The following is a 20,978-nucleotide window of genomic DNA, read 5'->3' on the forward strand; positions in this document are numbered from 1 at the left end:
GGCAGCTGGGAAATTGACAATATGTCTAGCCCCATGTCAGATTTCAAAATTGAATATAAAGAAATCTGTTTGCTCTTTTGAGAAATGGATTTCAGTGCAGAATTCTGCTGGAGAAGCACTATTAACTGATGTGTTTTGAAAAAAACATGTTTTCCAATGACAGGATCCCTTTAAGAATAAAACAAGGGCTAGTTTAGGAGAAAAAAGAATAAAAATTGTGGGCACACCACCACATAAAGTAAAAAAAATACTGTTTATTGTAACCCGTATGATTAAGGGGGTTTCCCCAAACATGTTAGGTATCCATTTCACAGCAGGCACTTGTTTTTTTAATGTTACAATAAACAGTGGTTTTTACTTTATGGGGCAATGTGCCCACAATTTTTTTGGTCTTGGATAATCACAGTTTGAGGAGCTCTGCATGAGTCTGGGAACACTGAATCCTCTGCAGTCTATCTGTGACACTCAGAAGGGCGCAGGGGTGAGTCTGAGCGGTTTTGCTGAATCATTACAAATACAATTTAGGTGAAGACTGAGTGAAACTGAACATGTTTTTTGTTTTTGCCATAAGTAACTATGGGATGACAGAATAGCCTTGCAAATCATAACTAAATAAGGATTCAGCTTGCAGCCTTCCAACAATTGTTGCTTAAAGATACTCAACTATCGTACCGTAGATACCAAGAACTGACAGATAAATCTGCATAGCCAGGATTTAGATGTCCTTGCCCTTATAATATACAATTAGGTACATATTCACTGCTGGACTCAACGAGACCTAAAGAAAGTAAATGGAAAGGCAACATGATTGGTTAGACCATGACTATATGGCACCAGCGTCGGACTGGCCCACCAGTGGACCAGGAAAAGTTCAGTGGGCCAAGGTGTCAGTGGACCCTCATGCTGCTAGACATTTGGCCTATTTCATGACCATTCCCTATTTTTATGAGAACAAAGTGGCTAAATAGATGGAATAACAGGTTATTGTATTATAGTATGTAAAGAAAAGAGACTAGGAGAATACAGGTTGAGTGAGGAGAGGAAGAATAATAGTACTCAGAGTGGGCCCCTGGTCTAAGATTAATTGGTATGCCCCTAGTCAAAGGTTTTTGGGTGGGCCGCTGGAGTCCCAGTCCGACACTGTATGGCACAGTTTAGGAACCCATAAACTGTATAAAAAGAAATAAGAGCTGGAAAAAAAAAGCAAAAATGGGCAGTGGCATCTAAAAATTGTTTTAAAATTTCTCCTTAAAGGAAAACTATACCCCCAGAAGGAATAATTAGCCAACAGTTTATGTCAGGCATGTCCAAAGTGCGGCCCGGGGGCCAAATTCGGCCCGTCTTCAAATTTACACCGGCTGAAAGTGTCAATAGACGTACTGACGTGCCAGTACAGTAAACTACATGCCAGTACGTGTATATAACTAACACCTTGAGCACACAGGCAGCACTATAGACAAAGTGGCAGATCATTTCACTAATGTGCCCAAATATTACTGCTACGGCTAAGCGATTCCTTGTTTAAATGAGTTAAATGATGTTAATGGTTCAAAATGGTCAGCCCCCACACATTTTCACCTCACCAAATCTGGCCCTTATTGCAAAAAGTTTGGACACCCCTAGTTTATGTCATATTAAGTGGTATTTTAAAGAATCTTCCCAAACTGGAATATATATTTAAGTAAATATTGGCCTTTTGCATCTGTTCCCTTAAGCCACAATTTTGGTCTGTGCGCTAACCAGAAATAATGCAGCTCTGAGAACTTTGTCCATTAATTGCCTCGTGTGACCCAACATGTATGTGTGCCCTTGGTTTGTGTGCACTGTGAATTGTAGGATCCCAGGAGACAGCTCTTAGTACTTAAATTGACAATTTTCTATTTAGGATTACCCAATGGCACATATTGCAAAAACAGTATGAAAATTGTTTATTTAGAGACAAAGCAGGGTTTTATATATGGGCTATTTTACCAGATATATTTTTATAGAGACCTACACTGTTTGGGAGTATAATTTTCCTTTAAAGGAGAAATCAGCAATAAATGAAAAAGCCCCCCAATCTTGTAGGCAATAATGAATACTATACGGGGCTGGCTTTACTTTAGGCTAAAATTTAATATCTTTAAAATGGCCCCTTTATTGAAGCTCTCTATTAATCTAATATAGTCCATGTTTAAAATGAGGGGTGGGTGTGTTTCAGCCGTCCCTGCCAGAAACACAGTAGGAAGGAGATGGTCAATCACAGCCCTGCAGTCACACAAGCAAAGACTGCCTTCCCCTTCAGTTGGTTTTCCCCAACTTGGAAACCTTGTACAAAGGCTATAATGAAACCTTATTTTCAACTTTCAAGAATATTTTTTAATTGAAATGTCCTGAGTAAGCAAGAAAATACTGAACAAACGCCATGTTTACCATGTAGGCACCAAAGGGCCTGCACCGAGTCCCAAGCAGATACTTGTAGCTATATCTGTCCACACAGCTAAGATGTGGTGGGTACCTTGATCCTCCACGCACCATTGCAGGCTGCATCATTGGGGAATACTGCAGAGCCTAAAGTTGTCTTCTTTGCTGAAGATCTAGCTGCATAGGTTGCTCTAGAAAAGTGCTGTCCAACTTCTGGGGTATCGAGGGCCAAAATTTTACTGGCCTATGTGGTGGAGGGCCTATAATAGAAGTCAGTGTTGGCCATGCCCCCTTTTAAACCACACCCACTGTAAACCACACCCATGTTACCACAAGAACTCTTAAGATCATATCCACGTTAACGGTGGTAGCACACCAAAAAAACAAATGGTTGGTGCTCACTGCAGGGAAATCCCTCATCATTCATATGTGAAAAATGTAAGTCATGTTAAAAACATACCCTTAAATCCATATGCCTCATCCTCCCTTGTGGATAATACAACAACCCCCCAACACATGATTAAACACCTTAGGGGCCCTTAACAACAAATGCTAACAAACCCCAAGAACAAACAAGCAGAGAATGGCACCCAAGCAGCACTGGGCAAGCAGAGAATGGCACACAGAAGCAGCACTGGGCAAGCAGAGAATGGCACACAGAAGCAGCACTGGGCAAGCAGAGAATGGCACACACAATCAGCACTGGGCAAGCAGAAAGGCACGCCCAAGCAGCACTGGGCAAGCAGAAAGGCACGCCCAAGCAGCACTGGGCAAGCAGAGAATGGCACGCCCAAGCAGCACTGGGCAAGCAGAGAATGGCACGCCCAAGCAGCACTGGGCAAGCAGAGAATGGCACGCCCAAGCAGCACTGGGCAAGCAGAGAATGGCACGCCCAAGCAGCACTGGGCAAGCAGAGAATGGCACGCCCAAGCAGCACTGGGCAAGCAGAGAATGGCACGCCCAAGCAGCACTGGGCAAGCAGAGAATGGCACGCCCAAGCAGCACTGGGCAAGCAGAGAATGGCACGCCCAAGCAGCACTGGGCAAGCAGAGAATGGCACGCCCAAGCAGCACTGGGCAAGCAGAGAATGGCACGCCCAAGCAGCACTGGGCAAGCAGAGAATGGCACACACACACACACAAGCAGCACTGGGCAAGCAGAGAATGGCACACACAGGGAAGGAAGGCAGACCAGAGCAGGAGACAGGGAAAGCTATCATTCTAAGATGTACGACATACAGTGACAGTGCTGGTGCCCCATTAGCATTTTGAATAGTGTGAACAGGTGATCAATGTGGGCAGTTTCAGTCTGGGTCTCAGGTGTGAACAGTACAGGGCTTTGGGGTATAAACAATATAGAGGTGTCACAAGTGTGAACAATGCAGGGGGATCACAGGTGTGAACAATACAGGGGATTAGTCTGAATTTGAGGTTTAAACAATGCAGGGGCCAGTTATTCTCTGTAGTGATACCTTTTAAATCTTACATATGGTAAGCAGACACAGCATGTGGGGGGCCACAGAAGGGGGGGGGGTGCAGGCAGCCAGTTGGACAGCCCTGCTCTAGAGCACCAATGACGAAGAAAACCTTTGCCTTCACTACAACCTTCCACTACCTGCATTCACAGGTCACCAAATTTATAGTCCTTGACAAACTTAGCTCTAAATAAATTATCCAGCAACGACGATTACAGAATTTCCAACAAGTATCTTTTATTAGATAAGATATTTTAGATCAATGAACAGTTACTGCAGGATCCTAAAATGTTGAATGACCAAAGAAAATATGAATGGCGTAGGACAGACTTTGGCATTAATGAGTCGGTGCCTGAAGAGGGCCCCTTAGATCGGGCTTCGTCATTGCGATGATTGAGCTGGTTGGCTGTCTTGCGAAACAGCAGATCCATGTCACATCCCGAGCAAGTTAAGATTGACAAAAATCTGTGTTTTTCTTTATGAAAGATACTTAAGTACAAGTACTCTTTAAAACACTTTGAATAAGAAAAATATCGCTGTATGGCCAACATACATTTTCCCTTATGCTACCACAGCCTTGAGTACTCATCAGATGTGGGACTTTAAAGCAATAATAATAACGATCAATTTATTTTTGTGTGTTTTAGTGAGTTGTGAAGGTTTGTTTTTGACCAATGGCAATGCTTTTGATCTGTTGCCAAAGAGTCTCACAACACATCACTATTAATGCACTGTGATAGAAATTTATTTGGAAAGAAACCTTTTTGTGAATTTGTATCCTCTAAAGAAACAAAAAGTAGAAAGAAAAGTCTAAAACCCCCCTCCCACCCCATGCACCCACCATAGAGAATGTTTATAGAAAAAAAGAAAAGAAGCAACTGTTAAACATCAGAAAACTGGAATATGTATTGTCTAAAACAACATAAATTATAGTGGAATGACTGGAGTTAAAATGGATACAATCTGATAAAGGGGCTTAAACGCCCCTTAATGAGCTTGGAACAGAGAGGGAGGAAAAAAAATTTTTGCACTTGAACCTAGTTGTAAACTGCACAAAAAAAATCTCACTTTTACAACTATTAAACTGAAACTGCGCACTGAAATTGCTCATTACAGCATACGTTTCTTATGTAAAAAAATCTTTATACATCAGAATATAAAACCAGGAAAGGCAAGATGCATAAAACAAATCAGGTTGTTTTATCGAGTCGTTGGTGATGTAGCAATTTTGCTGTGGGAGAGGCTGGCCTGGGACCTTGTTCTGTGCCTCTCCAGCAGCAAACTGGGCAGTTCGGTATATAAAAGTAGTGTTTCTGACTCTGCTTCAGGCATCTTTAACCTTCACACGAAGTGAGGATTGTTCTGTCCAGCTGGTGGAGGGGACAGCTGCTGGTCGCAATCTTTGGCACTTACGCTGGCAAACTTAGTTTCTTTCCTTTAAGTACTGCAAAGAAAAGTGAAAAAAAAAAAAAAGTTAACTAAATGGTAATGAATTCAATCAAAGAAAAATCCACTCTTTAGCCAGGCTATAAATTAGGGTTAGTCAAACAAAAGCAGAAGTTGGAGAGACTTACTGTTCATTTAGGACATTAAACATTTTCTACTTTTTATAAATCATAAACAGTAAGTCTCTCCCAACTTCTGCTTTTGTTTGACTTTACCAAATTATATGGCCCTTGGACTGGGGGCTTTTTCGGGATGTGACTACCGTGTATGATTTTTTCACCTTTTCACTTTATAAGACAAATATCTATACAGATTATAGATTATACTTTGGATCATAGACAAAACAAGTAGCACTACACACCACAACCATAGTATAAATTAGGTTTGCCAATGTTTGGTGCTGTTCACAGTAGTGGTGTGCTACCCGACCCTAACCTGCCGCCTCCCAATCTGCACCCAGTCCGCCGTTCCCGCTCTATTTAAAGGCCCGCCCTGCAGTGCCGTCATAAAAGGGGCATGGTGGGTCTATACATTTAGGGGCCGGAAGCCAGCAGTGCTAGGTCGAAGATTTTGTGCAGGACCCTGCCCAAATACGCAGGTTTTGGGCCGGCCCGCACATCACTAGTTTACAGGCCTTTAAAACGACAACTAATTCAAGTCAGTGTTGGCCTGTGTATGGGACTTACGCCCTCAACTGATCAGATGCCTTTCTGAGCATACAGAAAAGTCTTTACAAGGCACATTAAGGGGCAGATTTATCAAAGGTCAAGCTTTAGAGATTTCTGGGGGTTCTTTTCATACCTCAAATGTTTTCTAATTTAAGAAAAAACGCCAATGGAGGAAAAACTCAAAATCAGTAAATTTAGGGTTAAAAACGCAATTCCGGTGGGGGGGGGGGAACTCAAATTGACTGCACAATACATGACTTATGGAAATTTTACTTTATTGTACCTATACTTCCATGCGTTATCTGCTCCCTATATGGATTAAGTAGGGATGCACCGAATCCAAGATTCGGTCCTGGATTCTGCCTTTTTCAGCAGGATTCGGCAGAATCTTTCTGCACAGCCGAACCGAATCCAAATTTACATATGCAAATTAGGGTACGGGAGGGAAATGTGTGACTGTCACAAAACAAGGAAGTAAGAAATGTTTTTCCCTTCTCTCCCCTAATTTGCATATGCAAATTAGAATTTGGATTGGGTATTCGGCCGAATCTTTTGAAAAGGATTCGGGGGTTTGGCCGAATCCAAAATAGTGGATTCGGTGCATCCCTAGGATTAAGTAATCTAGTATTATGGCTCCTGCATACATAAAAAATGTATTGTTTTATGTTACGCATAGAGAAGAATCCTTTCCAATCTGTAGGCAGAGAGTGCATACACTGGACCAGACTTACCTTTTGTCACATACAAGTAGAAGAAGTCACAATAAAGGATAGTCTGCACCACGCCTGCCACAATGGCAATCAGATCAAAGAAGCCCTCAAAAGAAAAACGCCAAATCCAGTTGAATAGATACAAGGCACGGTACAAGCCCAAGAAGAACAGGTAATGGGTGGTGATTGTCTCAGCTTCTCCTGTTTTACTGATCATGAACAACTGAGGCAGGATAGCCACAGACTCCAGGTAGATGGAAAAGGTCCAAAGGATCTACAGAAAAATGACAGTTATTAGACTTCCCCCCATGATAAGTAAAGGCCTTATTGAGCACAAATTGCTCACTGCATAATTGTCTCATATAAATGCAGTATTGTAGTGAACACATCAATCACAGGATATGATCTCATAAAACACAGATGAGATAAGCAAGATTCCAAAGCCACATTATGCTTACAATTATGGCTATGTACACAAATACATTTTTCACTGTATGTTTAAATAGCTTGAGGGCAGCCAAGCTGACACTGCCTTTTAACCGAATCAGTCCTTCAGATTTTCACAAAAGGGAACTACAAATAACAGAATCAAAAGATGATCCAGTTTGGAATAATATTAGAGATTAGTGCAGCTTCGGGTAAACTATTACTGGAATATAGGCTATGCATATGGAATGCAGGCAACATTTCCAAAAGACAAGTATGCCTGCCTCTACTATGTATGTCTTGTTCTACTGATTTTCAGCACAGCTGGTGAATGTATGGATTTCATCACACTGAATCCACACACCACTGGACCACAGCATATAACATAACGGACATACCTCAAGAGGAGAAAAGTCATGATTGACGAGGACCGATAATCCACCAACGGGGACTACAAGAAACTCCACTCGGAAAGTGTCATGGTTCCCATCGTATGTGGCCTTAAATTTCATGTAGATCAGATAGACTGTTGCATATGCGCATCCCATATAGATGACCTGAGAAAATAGCAAAGAAATGTTCAGATTATATTTATTTATATAAATGCAATACATACAATGCTTCACCTTCTTTTGCACAGGTCTATCTTTAAGGCCCAAAGCCTTTAGTGAACCTGATTCCCCAGCATGGAGTTCAGCAGAGTGAGAGAGTGAGAGAGTGAGAGAGTGAGAGAGTGAGAGAGTGAGAGAGTGAGAGAGTGAGAGAGTGAGAGAGTGAGAGTGATTTTTTTACAGTTTTTTCCAAAATTGAAATCTAAAATTTGATGTTCCTGTTTCTGATGTTTCAGTCTGGCAGCTCATTGAACCAGGAGCATCTGAACTGTTACAATGTGCTACATTTAGTTGATACATTTCTCAGCAGTATCTGTGCAACTATTGCATCAATTCTAACAGCTGCCTTTAAAGGGGTTGTTCACCTTCCAAACACTTTTTTTTTCACATGACTTTCCATTATTTTATTTTTTTTTACTGTTTTTCCAAAAGCTGAATGTTCGTGTCTCTGGTGTTTGCACCTGAATTACTGAGCTGCCAGACTCAAATACAATTTTGCAACATTGAGTTGATACATTTCTCAGCAGCATCTCTGGGGTATTAGCAACTATTGTATCAATTCCAACAGCTGCCTGAACAAAGATAAGAAATGTATACATTTAGAACACTTTAAAGGGTCGGCGACCCACCCTCCCAGAGCTGCTTTAGAAGGTGAAAAGGGACACTTTACACTTCAATATTAGAAAAACGGCGACACATGGAAAATAGAATGTAATTGGAAAAAGTCGTCCTTTCTGGTAATCTATCTGAAAAACAACTAACTATTTTAAGTTTAACAACCCCTTTAATGAAACTCAGGGATTCTGCTCAGCAGGGACAAAGATAACAAATGTATCAACTAAATGTATCAATTTACAACAGCTTACAGGGTCAGCGACCCCCCCCCCTCCCAGAGCAGCTTTTAGAAGGTGAAAAATGTACTTTACTATTAGAGGCATGTCACCGCCTGATGTGATATGCCATGATCTGCTTCCTTTTGTGCCATCACTGATGGGGCGCATTTTGGCATGGAAATGGGAGTATACATTTTCTTGTTGAAATCCACCTGATCTGTCCACTAACAGTCCAATGCCGTGTGCAGTGATGTCAGGACTAAAGGAAGGGGATTTTTCTTCCCCACTGTAGATTGTAGGCTTGGTGTGACAAGTTCTTAATATGAAAACTGCTATTTAATAAACAGGATTATATGAAAATCTTGGTTCACCTTTAAGTTAACTTTTAGTATGTTATAGAATGGCTAATTCTAAGCAACTTTTCATTTGGTTTTCATGTTTTAGTTTTTATAGTTTTTGAATTATGTGCCTTCGTCTCCTGACTCTTTCTCCGACTTTCAAATGGGGGTCACTGACCCCATCTAAAACAATGGTCTTTGAGGCTAAAAATTTAATAGTATTGCTACTTTTTATTACTCATCTTTCTATTCAGGGACTCTACTATTCATATTCCAGCCTCCTATTAAAATCAGTGTGTGGTTGCTAGGGTAATTTGGACCCTAGCAACCAGACTGCTGAAATTGCAAACCGGTGAGCTGCTGAATAACGAGCAAAATAACTCAAAAACCACTAATAAAAAATGAAAACCAATTGTCTAAGACTATCCGTCCCTACATCATACTAGAAGTTAATTTAAAGATGAACAACCCCTTTAAGCATTTTGGGGCCATGAAAATCCCCTGAGGAGCCTTGTCTGGGTTGAAGGTCTCTACACGATCTTTGCGGCCAACATGTCTGGCTATTTGTAACGATGACTGCAATTAAAAGTTATAGTTTGCATTTCCGGATTACGTCTCTTGAAAGAGAGTAGCAGAATTAAGCAGAGAATGCTTCTTTACAGGTCAGTTAATCAACTAGCTACTGCTGCAATGTTTCAAAATTCAGAATAGTGCAGAGTATTAAATAGGACAAGCATACAATTTCAATGGCAATAATCTCAAATAAATGATACTAACGGTTAACTGAAAAATTGGCTAGAATTCATTTGTCTTTCAATAGGCAAATTATGTTTTCGGTTTTTCATTCCAGTTAAAAGTAAGCCTTGATCTAAATTACTCACATACCTTCATAGATGTGTTGTACAATGAAATAAATGATGTGAAGAGATCCAGGTACCGGGTGGTGAACACCATTGCAAATAGGAGCTGACTCTTTCCAGATATACCTGCAAAGAGAACAAAAACGATATTAGAACGTCTGACAGCTCAGCAATATCCTGTGCATATTCAGTCTGTTAAAACGAAATACACCCTTCAATATTACCATCTTCAACTGAACATAGAATTAAAAGTGTAGGAAGGAGAAGTGTGCCAAGCATGGTACCGTTTACACTTCTGGCAAATGCAGATATCTGGCCCTGCAGACAAAACGAAGCCAAGAGTAAGAAAAGAGCACCGACTAGTATAAATATGGGCTAATCTCCGCACAGAGCTTAATATAAAACGGAGACATCAAGGAGATACACAACCTTTCTGATAAAGCTTACTTCATTTTAGCCTTTCTCCAGAGCAGAGCATAGTCCCCTTGGTGCTTAGTGACTAGTGCCGAAATTGGGTACAAAGACAGGCTTGTCTCCCACAAGCCGGAGAAGGATGCCTAGAGGTCCATAGCAGTGGCGAGCAAGGGGCCAGGGGTGATTGTGGAGAGCAGTCTCTGTTTAATGCCATCTTGAGTTCCTTGCAAGTTTTATTGCACAATAGTAATTTTAAGTGTCCGCTATCACTAAAGAGCAACCACACCATCAGTCATACGCCACTAATTTGCCACACGTGGTCATACCTTGGCCAAGACTCCAGGGTATATAACCACATGGCTAACGGGCACTGAATAGATGTCCATCGGCCAGAAACATAGTCCACATTCAGGCCTGAAAACACAGGAAGAGAAGGACCAAAGACTTCTGTTTACGTCCTTTGGACAGATCATCTGTGATCTTAAGGTGGCCATAGACACACCAATTATATTGTAAAAAAAGAATTTTGTACAATATTCGGTGCATGTATGGTGGGATACGAGACTACAGATGTCGGTCGGTTTGTCGATCTGGCCGGAAAATTTTGATCAGGTGCCTTTGAAGGCACCCGTACATTGGCCATTGTTATTGCTGAATCGTCAGACACAGGTAGAATTATTATGTTTCTACCTGTATATCAGACAATTCAGCTCTACATGTGTGTGTTGAAAACGAACAAACTTTTCCAGGAAATATCATAATTGGCCACCTTTACAGGATCGCAGCATGGTCCACTGAAATGAAGTTCAAGGTGACATACATGCCTGTACGATAGGCAGTAGGGTGTAAAAGATTTGGTTGGGCATTTTGGACAATTTTAACCGTATACCAATAACCAGAAAGCTCAGAATTACGGAATGGCAGTCTCCCATAGACTCCATTTTATCCAAATAATCCAAATTTTTAAAAATGATTTCCTTTTTCTCTGTAATAATAAAACAGTAGCTTGTACTTGATCCCAATTAAGATATAATTAATCTTTATTGAAAGCAGAACCATCCTATTGGGTTTATTTAATGTTTAAATGAATTTCTAGTAGACTTAAGGCATGAAGACCCACATTACGGAAAGATCCGTTATCCGGCAAACCCCAGGTCCCAAGCATTCTGGATAACAGGTCCCATACCTGTAATAGATTATTTATATAGAGCAGTACTTTGACTGAGCAGACATGTTATTCAGCAGGGGAGGAGATAACAGGGTCTTGGCACAAGGACAAAAGAAATGATAAAAGGCTTCCTTCAGGCCAGAGTCCATTGCTGAGCCACTCCCATGCAAGTCATCTACTAGGACCACAACATGGAGACTAAAGGTGTTTGGAGCAAGAGAATGGAAAAAAGGTATTGTCACAAAAATAACACAACTTCAACATTAAGTGTATGTTTAGAAAAAAATACATGTTGTCGAATATGTTGGTTCTCTGTGATGGGAGATGCAATTAAGCATGAAATGGGATTTCCATAAACCAGAAAAGGATCTGAAACAAGGTCAGTACAAAACTGAGAAAGAGCTACACAAACAGATTGAAATCTTTTCCTGTTTCACAATGCAGGGACTATGTTCACACTGTATCTAATCGCTCATTACCAGGTTACCATATCACATTACCGGGTTACCATATCAACTCCAAGGACCAGCATTTAATTATAGGTTGGCGATACAAGGAACCCATTATTATCTTCCAGAATGGGTTTAGTAATTACACTCCATAGGGAAGAAGAAGAGTACATCTGTAACATCACCATGACTTTATCAGTGAGACTCGGATGTCTTGTAATATATTTATTGTGAAGTTTTATCTCCACATCTGACAGTAAGTCAGTATTATAGCTTTTACATCCCTTAATGGTTCATGCACATAGTTATGCATGGTGGAACCCTCTTGGGGTATACCTATTAACTGCCAATGATGCATTTTTGCCTGGGCATGTTATTGTTGATTATTTGAGACCAGACATAGTGAACTGGTTGTATTTACTGACTGCACAAACAAACACCTATGCCAAATGGGCTGCATGAATCCCAGAAGCCCACATGCCATTTAAATCCTTACAGTCACATGTACTCCCAAGTGGTTTTAAGGCTTTGCATTGGAGGACAGATTGGGCCAATCCAATGTCTTGCCATTGATCAATGATTAACTGCAAAAAAATCCTCGTAGCCTAAGGGCATGTACACAGAGAAATGTGCAGACTTGTAGTCCCATAACATCAATCAGATCAGAGTATTATCCAACACCATACTAAAGGTGATGACAGGCACAAGAACGCTCTGCCTATTGACTTCCCCAATGCCTTGAGCCCACCTGTGCTCCCTGGCTTACAAATTCTATATTTACTGTCCCCAAAAGAATGGAGTAATGTGTCTGTAGTTCTGATCCAACTTAATGTTCTGCAATATTCCATTTTGGAAACTGGCTGCCAGTGGCCTGCTGAATTTCACAACCAGGCAGGGGATTGATTTTTTTTTTTCTTTAAAGAGGACAACTTATTGGAGTGACCACATTACGGATATCTCAAGAAAGCTTGCAGTGATCATATATCACATCATATCATATATCTAACACTGGCCATAGGAAGCCATGCCAAAGGGAAGCTCAACACATGCACTAGACATGCGGGTTGACATCCACCAATCTATAGAGAAGTGTCATTTACTCACACACTTCCTCCTGTTACCTCTAGAATTTGCATTATTTCCCGTCAGGTGATCATTTTCAGGCTCTCATGATGGCACTCGGCACCTTCTGGCTGCTACCCACCTCTAAAACACTTAAGGGCAAGGACAAACAGAGCTTAGGCTTCACTGTTGTCTGCCTGCATAGATTTTGCAGGCGGAGATAAGTGGATCCACTCTGTGCCTCAGCTTCATCCATCTGAACAGTTTTCGCGCAGTGGAGGTCATCTCAAAAACATCTCCTTTTGAATTTTGAGCCAACCTTCGCTCTGTGTGACTGCACCCTAGCAGATCTTATTGCAATCAATAGAGATGGGGCATGGAGCGGATCTGCTTCTATCAGCCTGCAACAAAATATGCAGGCTGACAGCAGCATAGCCTATGCTCCAAGTGCCCTTGCCCTAATGTGGCAAAAGGGAAGCATCAAGCACCACAGAGTATACGCCTTCTGGGTTCATCTGCATGTCATTGGTCCACCAGGATAACAGGAATTTGCTTATCTTTTGACATTCTAACGAATGTGCATCAGAACAATGGCTGCACTCCCCTTAAGGCATATGATTTGATTCAGCCATAAGAAACATTGAATTGCACCGCCAGGGGGGTGAGCTGTCCCTTGACAAAATCTGGCTATACATGGGATGATAAAAGCTGCTGACAGCTTCTACCGACACATTAATGGAGCCAGCAGAAAAAGTTTGAAAAACTTGTTGACTGGGTGACACCCAGCAGGTCTCCATAGGACCTACATTAGTGTCACATCAGATACCCATGTGACCATTGGGTTCAGGTCTGCACAACACTATTGAAGTGGTTCTCAGAAAGGTAGTGGTCCAAATGCTCTTCATGGCTCACAATGCCCATCATGTTAGATTGCTCCTTTCCTTATTGGATAAAAGGAGTCTATGGGAGATGGCCTTTCCATAATTCGATGCTTTCTGGATAACTGGTTTGCAGATAACGGATCCCATACATCTGATTAAATATTAGCATTCATGGTTTCAAAGGGCAATGACAGACAGGTTGGTTTGACACCAGCAGGCAATAAAAAAAACCGAAAAATGCCATGCCGTCAGTCTGTATTGAAAATGCTGTGTGAAAAATACTATACATTTGCTGATCCAGTGAAAACCTTCCAAAATTTCAGATTGGTCTTTGTGTGGCCACCTCTACACAGCTGACTCTAGATCCTAACTTTTCCAAGTTATTATTTCTCAGGTGACACCAAACCTATTCACTTAAGATAAGGCTTACAAACAAAACAAAAACCTGCAGCTGCTGCTTCTTCGGCAGCTAAAAGTTTTGCTTTTTGTACTATTGTATCTGACTTCATATAGGGCTACTCCAATGCAACTTCCAGTCATACCTCTGGTATGCAAAGGGCACAAAGCTGCAAACCAATAATAAAAAAAAAAAAGAAAAAAAAAAAAGTGGGGTAAAAAATGAACAGGACTAATTAAATTGTACCTTAAATTATGGTTAAAGTAAATAGTAAAGAGATCACTTTTAAGAATGGACAGCTTTAAGTAAAATGAATGAATGCAAAATGTTGTAAATGCTGCATGCAAAAAGGGCCCGTTCATATTATTTATCAATACAAAAATAAAACAAAAAAATATTTGATCTTGGAAATAAAACAAACGGTATTCTTGGCAATAATTAAAACACAGAATAGAATCCGTGGATTGTAACAGTCACGTCTGATGATGTGGCTTCACCTTTAAGTAACCCAGCCCACAAAGCCAAGTGAGAAAAACAAATATTGCAAGAGCTGATGTGTAACTAAAAAAAGTTCTGATGATCTAGACAAAAATGCTTGCAGCAGAGAGAGAGGTTAAAAGGGTGATACAATGTGTAATAAAAGAAATGCAATGCATCCAGTGATTTGCCTAAGTCAGGATCCAGCTGTGAAAGGGTGCCGAGGAGGCACGTTAGAATAGGATCTTTTAGCTAATGGTCTCACCACGCCTCATAGTCGGATGCTGCCACGTCAGATCCAGTGATAGTTCAAACCTGCAGGTCTCTGTCATCAGAGCTAAGCACTGATTCATTGGGTTCCAGGCTCTTTCACATGCCTCAAAGCATTTAGTGACCAGGACCAATGTTTTCATGCAATGCACATTATTTGCATCCTGCTCCAAGGTCAGAACGCAGCCACAAGACAATGTCCTTGCTTTAATGTGGAACACCATTACTTGATGCAACTGCTGTATTTTACAACTACACAAAGCCACTTCGTTCTAAAGCAGCTCATCGACTAAAGGTGGCCATACTTGGGCAGATTAAAGATGCCGATATTGGTCCTTTAGACCGATTCGGCATCTTATCTGCACGTGTGTGGGCTCCCGATAGGTCCTGCCGATCTATATCAGTCCAAAAATCGGGCAGATATTGATTGGTCAAGTTTTCATTTGTTGTACGATCTAGGATCGCATTGGCTAGTTGATGCGGTCCTGCGACCTGTCTGAGCCCATCCGTAGTATTGTAATCTGAACGTTCGGATTCATCCAAAATTGCCCAGCCGTTAGTGGGCATATCGGGTTAATATCTGCTCGTTTGGCGACCTTGCCAAACGAGCGGATCTTATAGCGTATGGCCACCTTAACCCTATTCACTGGGGCTGAAGGATCAAACACTAGAAATAGGGCAAAACATGTTCAACCAGTCAAATAAAATACATCTGCAGGTCCTCCATGCTGCGATTTAAATAGAACACCCCATAGCATCCGAGGAAATGCTGAGAGTTGAAGTTCTGCAGTAACTAGTGGGCCAGTTGTCTGGATTTACGGGATACTATATATGGTTAACGTTTACACTCATGAACGTAGTTTGTAACTTGGCCAAATGGACAGGTTTGGAACTATGGTCTTGTTTCAACTAAATTTAACTGCCAATTTGGGGGGCTGTAAACGCCTGGCATGGGCAGCTCTGCAAGTACACAGACTGCACTCTTTATGAGTAGTTAATGCCCATGGAAAGCCATTTCTATTCCTTGCACTGCTGGTTCTGACTACTGGAAACAATGTAAGCAGAAGCCAGCTCATTAACAAGACCTGCAGGGGAGAGAGATTTCCTGCTACATTGTTTCAAGAGTCAGAAGAAAACAGAAAGGGATAAATAAAAGGCTGCTTGCATTTGCATTTTGAAATAACTTTAAAGTCACTGGAAAGGTTTAACTAATGCCTATTGGAAAGTTGCATGGAACTCCATTTTGATAAGATATGTTTTGGGTTATAAAACAGTGTTAGTTTATATAAAACAGTATATATATAAGTTCAGCAGCCAAGCAGTTTCCCCAAGGCTCCATCATCATCAGCTGCCTAAAGAGAAAGGGCTGTGCATTCCCAGGTAGTGGGGAATAGACAAGAGTCCAATCCCTGCAGCTGTTACACACTCCCCACTAGCAGCCCGCACTGTCCCCAGTTATTATAGCATCTCTTACCGGCACAGGACCGGCTGTTCCAGATCTTCAGCAGCAGGATGATGATGGCTGCCAGGTGGCACAGGTCCCCACTCAGCCTGAAGACGTTCATCTCTGCAGAGGAGACTGGTGTGGCGCAGGGGGAATGAGACTAAGCGAATCCGGGGGACAAGAGAGGACAGGTGGCCCGAGAGCTGGCACTGAGACTGCTGCCACTGGCTTCAATCCGTTAAAATGGCGAGCTCTGAGCTACGTGGCCCGGGGACGTGGCCTATCTGCAGCGGCTGCAATGCATGCCGGGTAACTAAAGCTCAGCCTGGGTGACGTGTACAAGCCCCGCCTACGTCAGTTTCTGTTCTGGAAGCGTTATATTTTGGGCACCGTCGAATACTCTGGAAAGGGAGATGTGGCGTGGAGCTGGGCGTCATAAATAGCTGTGGTGTCTGTGGGAATGTGTTCCATTCCACTCTCTCTGACTGACCTGCAGCGGGGAATAAAATGGCGGGAAAAACGGAGATGTTCAGCTTTTTACTCTTTTGTACTGTGTGAAATATAGGCGTAACGTGTCCTGTTATTCCCCAAGTGTGTGAACAGGCTGAATGGTGCCCTTTCCCTATAAGAAGTAGGATGACTAATTTATTGCTGCTGAGTTAGGGTTGGCCAGAGACGGACTGGGATACCAGTTGCCCACCAAAAAACTTTAGACTAGGGGGTAGGGTGGCTGCTGTTCTACCTGCCTGGCCTGTAAAAATGATGCTTGATGCCAGTGTTATAAATAGGAAAAAATGGCAACAACATAGGAAGCCCGGTATTTTTTTCCAGAAAGGGTGGCAACCCTACCAGGGGCGCACCAAAAATTTTTAGACTAGGGGCCCACCATCAGTTCGGGTTGCCACCCCGGCCAGTATTTTACCAGCCAAGCCGGTAAAATACCTGCCAGGGCCGGTATTACAAATTTACCGGCAATGTAGCTGCATGTAAATTTGTAATACCCTTAAAAAGACCCCTCGGCGTGCCCCCAATCCCCTGTAAACTTAGCTTTAAGCTGGCCATAGATGTAAAGATTTTTAAAAGATCCGATCGCCGCGAGACCACGATTGTCTCGAAACGATCGTACGAATTGTCCATCAACTAAAAAGTCCATTTCAGGCGATATTGCCAGGAAAACAAAGGGTAGCTGCCTGTTTGTCCCTGCAAACTTATTTTTTTAACCTGGCCGATCAATTTTCGGACGAAAAATCTGACATCTGATATAAAACCAGGGCCGGATTTACATAGTGGGCGCCCCTAGGCCCACTGCCGTTTGTTGCCCCTGTCCCCTCCCCTTTATTTTTGCAAATTTTCATCATCTGGAACGGAGCAATTGGGATTGGTGCACAGGAAATTTAAAAAATGATTGCATCCCCAGTGTTTTTGAACCAATGTGGCAGCATGCGGCCCCCTAAAATCTTGCCGCCATAGGCCCGGGGCTAGGTGGCCTTTCCACGAATTCGGGCCTGCATACAATGCCACAAATGCATATATGTGCAATCCATCTCGTGAGAGTTTGGTCCCCATATTACAAATATGCATCGTATTTCAGCAACTTGTATTTCCCAACCTGCCGGATTCCATAGAGTTCAGTAATATGGCATTCCTTTTCGTATTGGCTGCTAAAAAACCCAAATACTGGTGTTGCATGGCGGATGTTGGCTTGCAAGCGCCCTGTGGAAATTGCTATAGTGCAAATACTATTATTTTCAATAGGGCTTCATTTTGTGTGTTTTGCTCTCAAATACACGGTTTTAAAAATGCAACATAAAAACACCTTGTGTGACCTCACCCTTAACTTTCAAACTGGCTTACCAACTCTGATGAATAGCATACAAAGGGGAAAATTCACTATGCGCCGAAAATGCGATAGTGACGGCTTTGCCGCACTTCGCCAGGCATAGTTTCACCAGGGCTGTGCAAATTCTAGAAAATCTGAAGTTGCGCACAGGTTACTGAACAGTTGCGAAGTTGCGCTAGCGATAATACGCTAAGCAGTCTGAAGTTACGATAGGGATGGCTAATTAGCATACGGCGTGCAGTTAAAGTACAATGGACGTATATGCTGCAGCAACTACATTACACTACACAAGGCCAGGGAACCTTAATAAAATTTAATAGAGGTCTTATATTGCCCTACACATGTGCCCACTGTATAGTTTAGGTGCCAAATGTAAGGGGTAAGGAGGGTACCCCAAAAAAATTTACAATCTTTTTCAGCCTATCACCCAGTAAAAAGTAAAACGCCAGCGTTTTTTTGGGGCGGGGGGAAATTTCAACTATTTTTGAAGAAACTCCTATCTACTCTATTGCACTTCACTTGGTCTGAGCTGGCGAAGTCAAGTCTGGCACAAGACGTTTAACGTTCAGTAAAATCCGCAAGTTAGTGAATTAGCGTAGTTACGTCTCTTCGCCAGAGCGCAACTTCGTCTGGCGTAAGGGTGCGAAGTAGCGTTAAAGTATGTCTACTTCTCTAGCGAATTTATGCCAGGGACTGTTAGCGGCGATCTTTCGCTAGCGTTAGCCGAAGTGGCCCTTTAGTAAATTTGTCCCAAAGTATCCTTCCTGACACCGAGCTCATTCCATCGACCGATTGACTTCTGCAGAAATGTGTATATTTACTTTATTTTGTACATTTGTCAGTAATTAGATATCTGTGCAGAATATAATATGCTCATATGCTGTGCTGAATATTTACAGAAATCTGTATGGTGCAAATAACCTAATGTTTTACTGGCGAGATGTTAGTGTTTTTTTGCTGCTGGATGGAATGAATCTGTAGCTGTACATACATAACCACTCAAAGTCTGTTCGATAAACAAGTAGCCGGCACAAATTCACTTTTGAGTGTTCAAAACAGGCATCAGTCTGACATGCAAAGTCGGAAACAGAAAAGCATTCATGGCCAGGCAATTGATAGACTAGAGTAGAGGGTTTACAGCAGGAGTCTTAAAGGCGTTGTATAACTTTAAAATAACTTTAAGTATGTGACAGTTCTTCATTCTCATTGATCCCTGCTACAGTGGAGCTTACAATCGAAGTTCCTATCAAACGACACAGTCACTAGTGTCAAATCTAATGGGAGCCAGTTTACCCATGTTTGTTTTTGAATTGTATAAATCCAAGCAGATGTGTGGAAATTATACATACTCCTTGCAGGTAGCACCAAGGTTGGAATCAAAATTAGAACCCCAATGCTTCAAGGGAGCAGCGCTGACCACATGTTACATGTTACTACATGTTACCCATACAATCATCTTTGGCAAACAAATGCCACAAGTAAGGCCAGGGCCGTATTTATATATATTTATATATATAAATATATATAAATATATTCCTGGCTTGGGGGCAAGTTTTGGAAAACCATGTGTACTGCCAAAGAGAGCCCCCTGTCCACTTTTTTTGCACCAACCAGGAACATTTTTCATGCTTGTGTTGCTCCCAAACTCTTTTTGCATCTGAATTTTGCTCACAGGTAAAAAAACCCTGGCTAAAATAATTTTTGGTGTTCCTGAAGTTGGTACTTAAATGAGTGTCTTCATCTTTTTGTCTGTTGAAGAATATCTGAGAATGAAATTAAACAAATCTCAAGACATTTGGGGGCAAATTTACTACAGTGCGAATCGGCTATCGTTAGCGCAAATTCGCCAGCATGACGCCATTTCGCTGATTTACTAACAGGCGCTGGCGTAAGTAGCCAGGCGAAGTTGCGCTATGGCGAAGGGATGTAACTACGCTAATTCACTAACTTGCACATTTTACTGAACGTTACCTCTTTCACCAGACTTGCCTTCGCCACTTCAGACCAGGAGAAGTGCAAAAGAGTAGATAGGGATTGCTTCAAAAAAAGTTTACATTTTTCAAGTCCCAAAAAAAAGGGTGATAGGCTGAAAAAGATCATACATTTTTTTGGGGGCACCCTCCTTCCCCCCTACATTTCCTAACATATGGTTCCTAAACTATACAGTGGGCACATGTGTAGGGCAAAATAACAACTCTATTTTATATTATGAAGCTTTCCCAGGCTTGTGTAGTGTAATGTATTTGCTGCTACATATACGTTCATTTTACTTAACTTGGTGCCATATGCAAATTAGGCATCACTAGCGTAACTTCGCTATGCTTGACGAATTAATGCTAGCGCAACATCGCTATTTTTCGTCTCCCTGAGCGCAACTTCGAATTTTAGTGAATTAGCGGCGCCCTGGTGTAACTTCGCCTGGCGAAGTGCGGTGAAGGCTGCATTAGCGCAACTCCGCAGGTTAGTGAATTTGCCCCTTGATGTTTTTCTCAGTTACATACTACTTGATTTAAAGAAATAGTTCTATTTTGTCCTTTCCCTATCAAAAACCCACACGTTGTCTATATCTGATCCCATGGTTAATGCTTTAGATCTCTAATATCTTCATATTTTTTAACAAGGGGTACATTATTTATTGTGATAAACAAGTTTCAGTGATTCATGTGACAGAAATGACATCCATAAGCACCGATTATAACTGATGCTATCACTAAGCACCGTATATATATATATATGGTGCAAGCCACCACACCAGGCTTCTCTTGCATTAATCGAGTGCTGCTTCATTAATTTCTATGGTGTATACG

At 41.8% G+C, this 20,978-nt stretch overlaps 1 protein-coding gene across 1 annotated transcript; it reads right to left on the reverse strand.

Annotated features, from left to right (window-relative positions):
- Positions 1-4,606: 4,606 nt before the first annotated feature.
- kdelr2.L (KDEL endoplasmic reticulum protein retention receptor 2 L homeolog) lies at positions 4,607-16,553 on the reverse strand. Its single transcript, NM_001087169.1, is given in 5 exon segments — positions 4,607-5,321; positions 6,723-6,975; positions 7,526-7,684; positions 9,795-9,895; positions 16,362-16,553. Coding segments are annotated over 5 exon segments (639 nt in total). The 5' UTR covers positions 16,453-16,553; the 3' UTR covers positions 4,607-5,286.
- Positions 16,554-20,978: the final 4,425 nt, after the last annotated feature.

The sequence above is a fragment of the Xenopus laevis genome, chromosome 9_10L, assembly GCF_017654675.1.
Source record: "Xenopus laevis strain J_2021 chromosome 9_10L, Xenopus_laevis_v10.1, whole genome shotgun sequence".
NCBI classification, from domain to species: Eukaryota; Metazoa; Chordata; class Amphibia; order Anura; family Pipidae; genus Xenopus; species Xenopus laevis.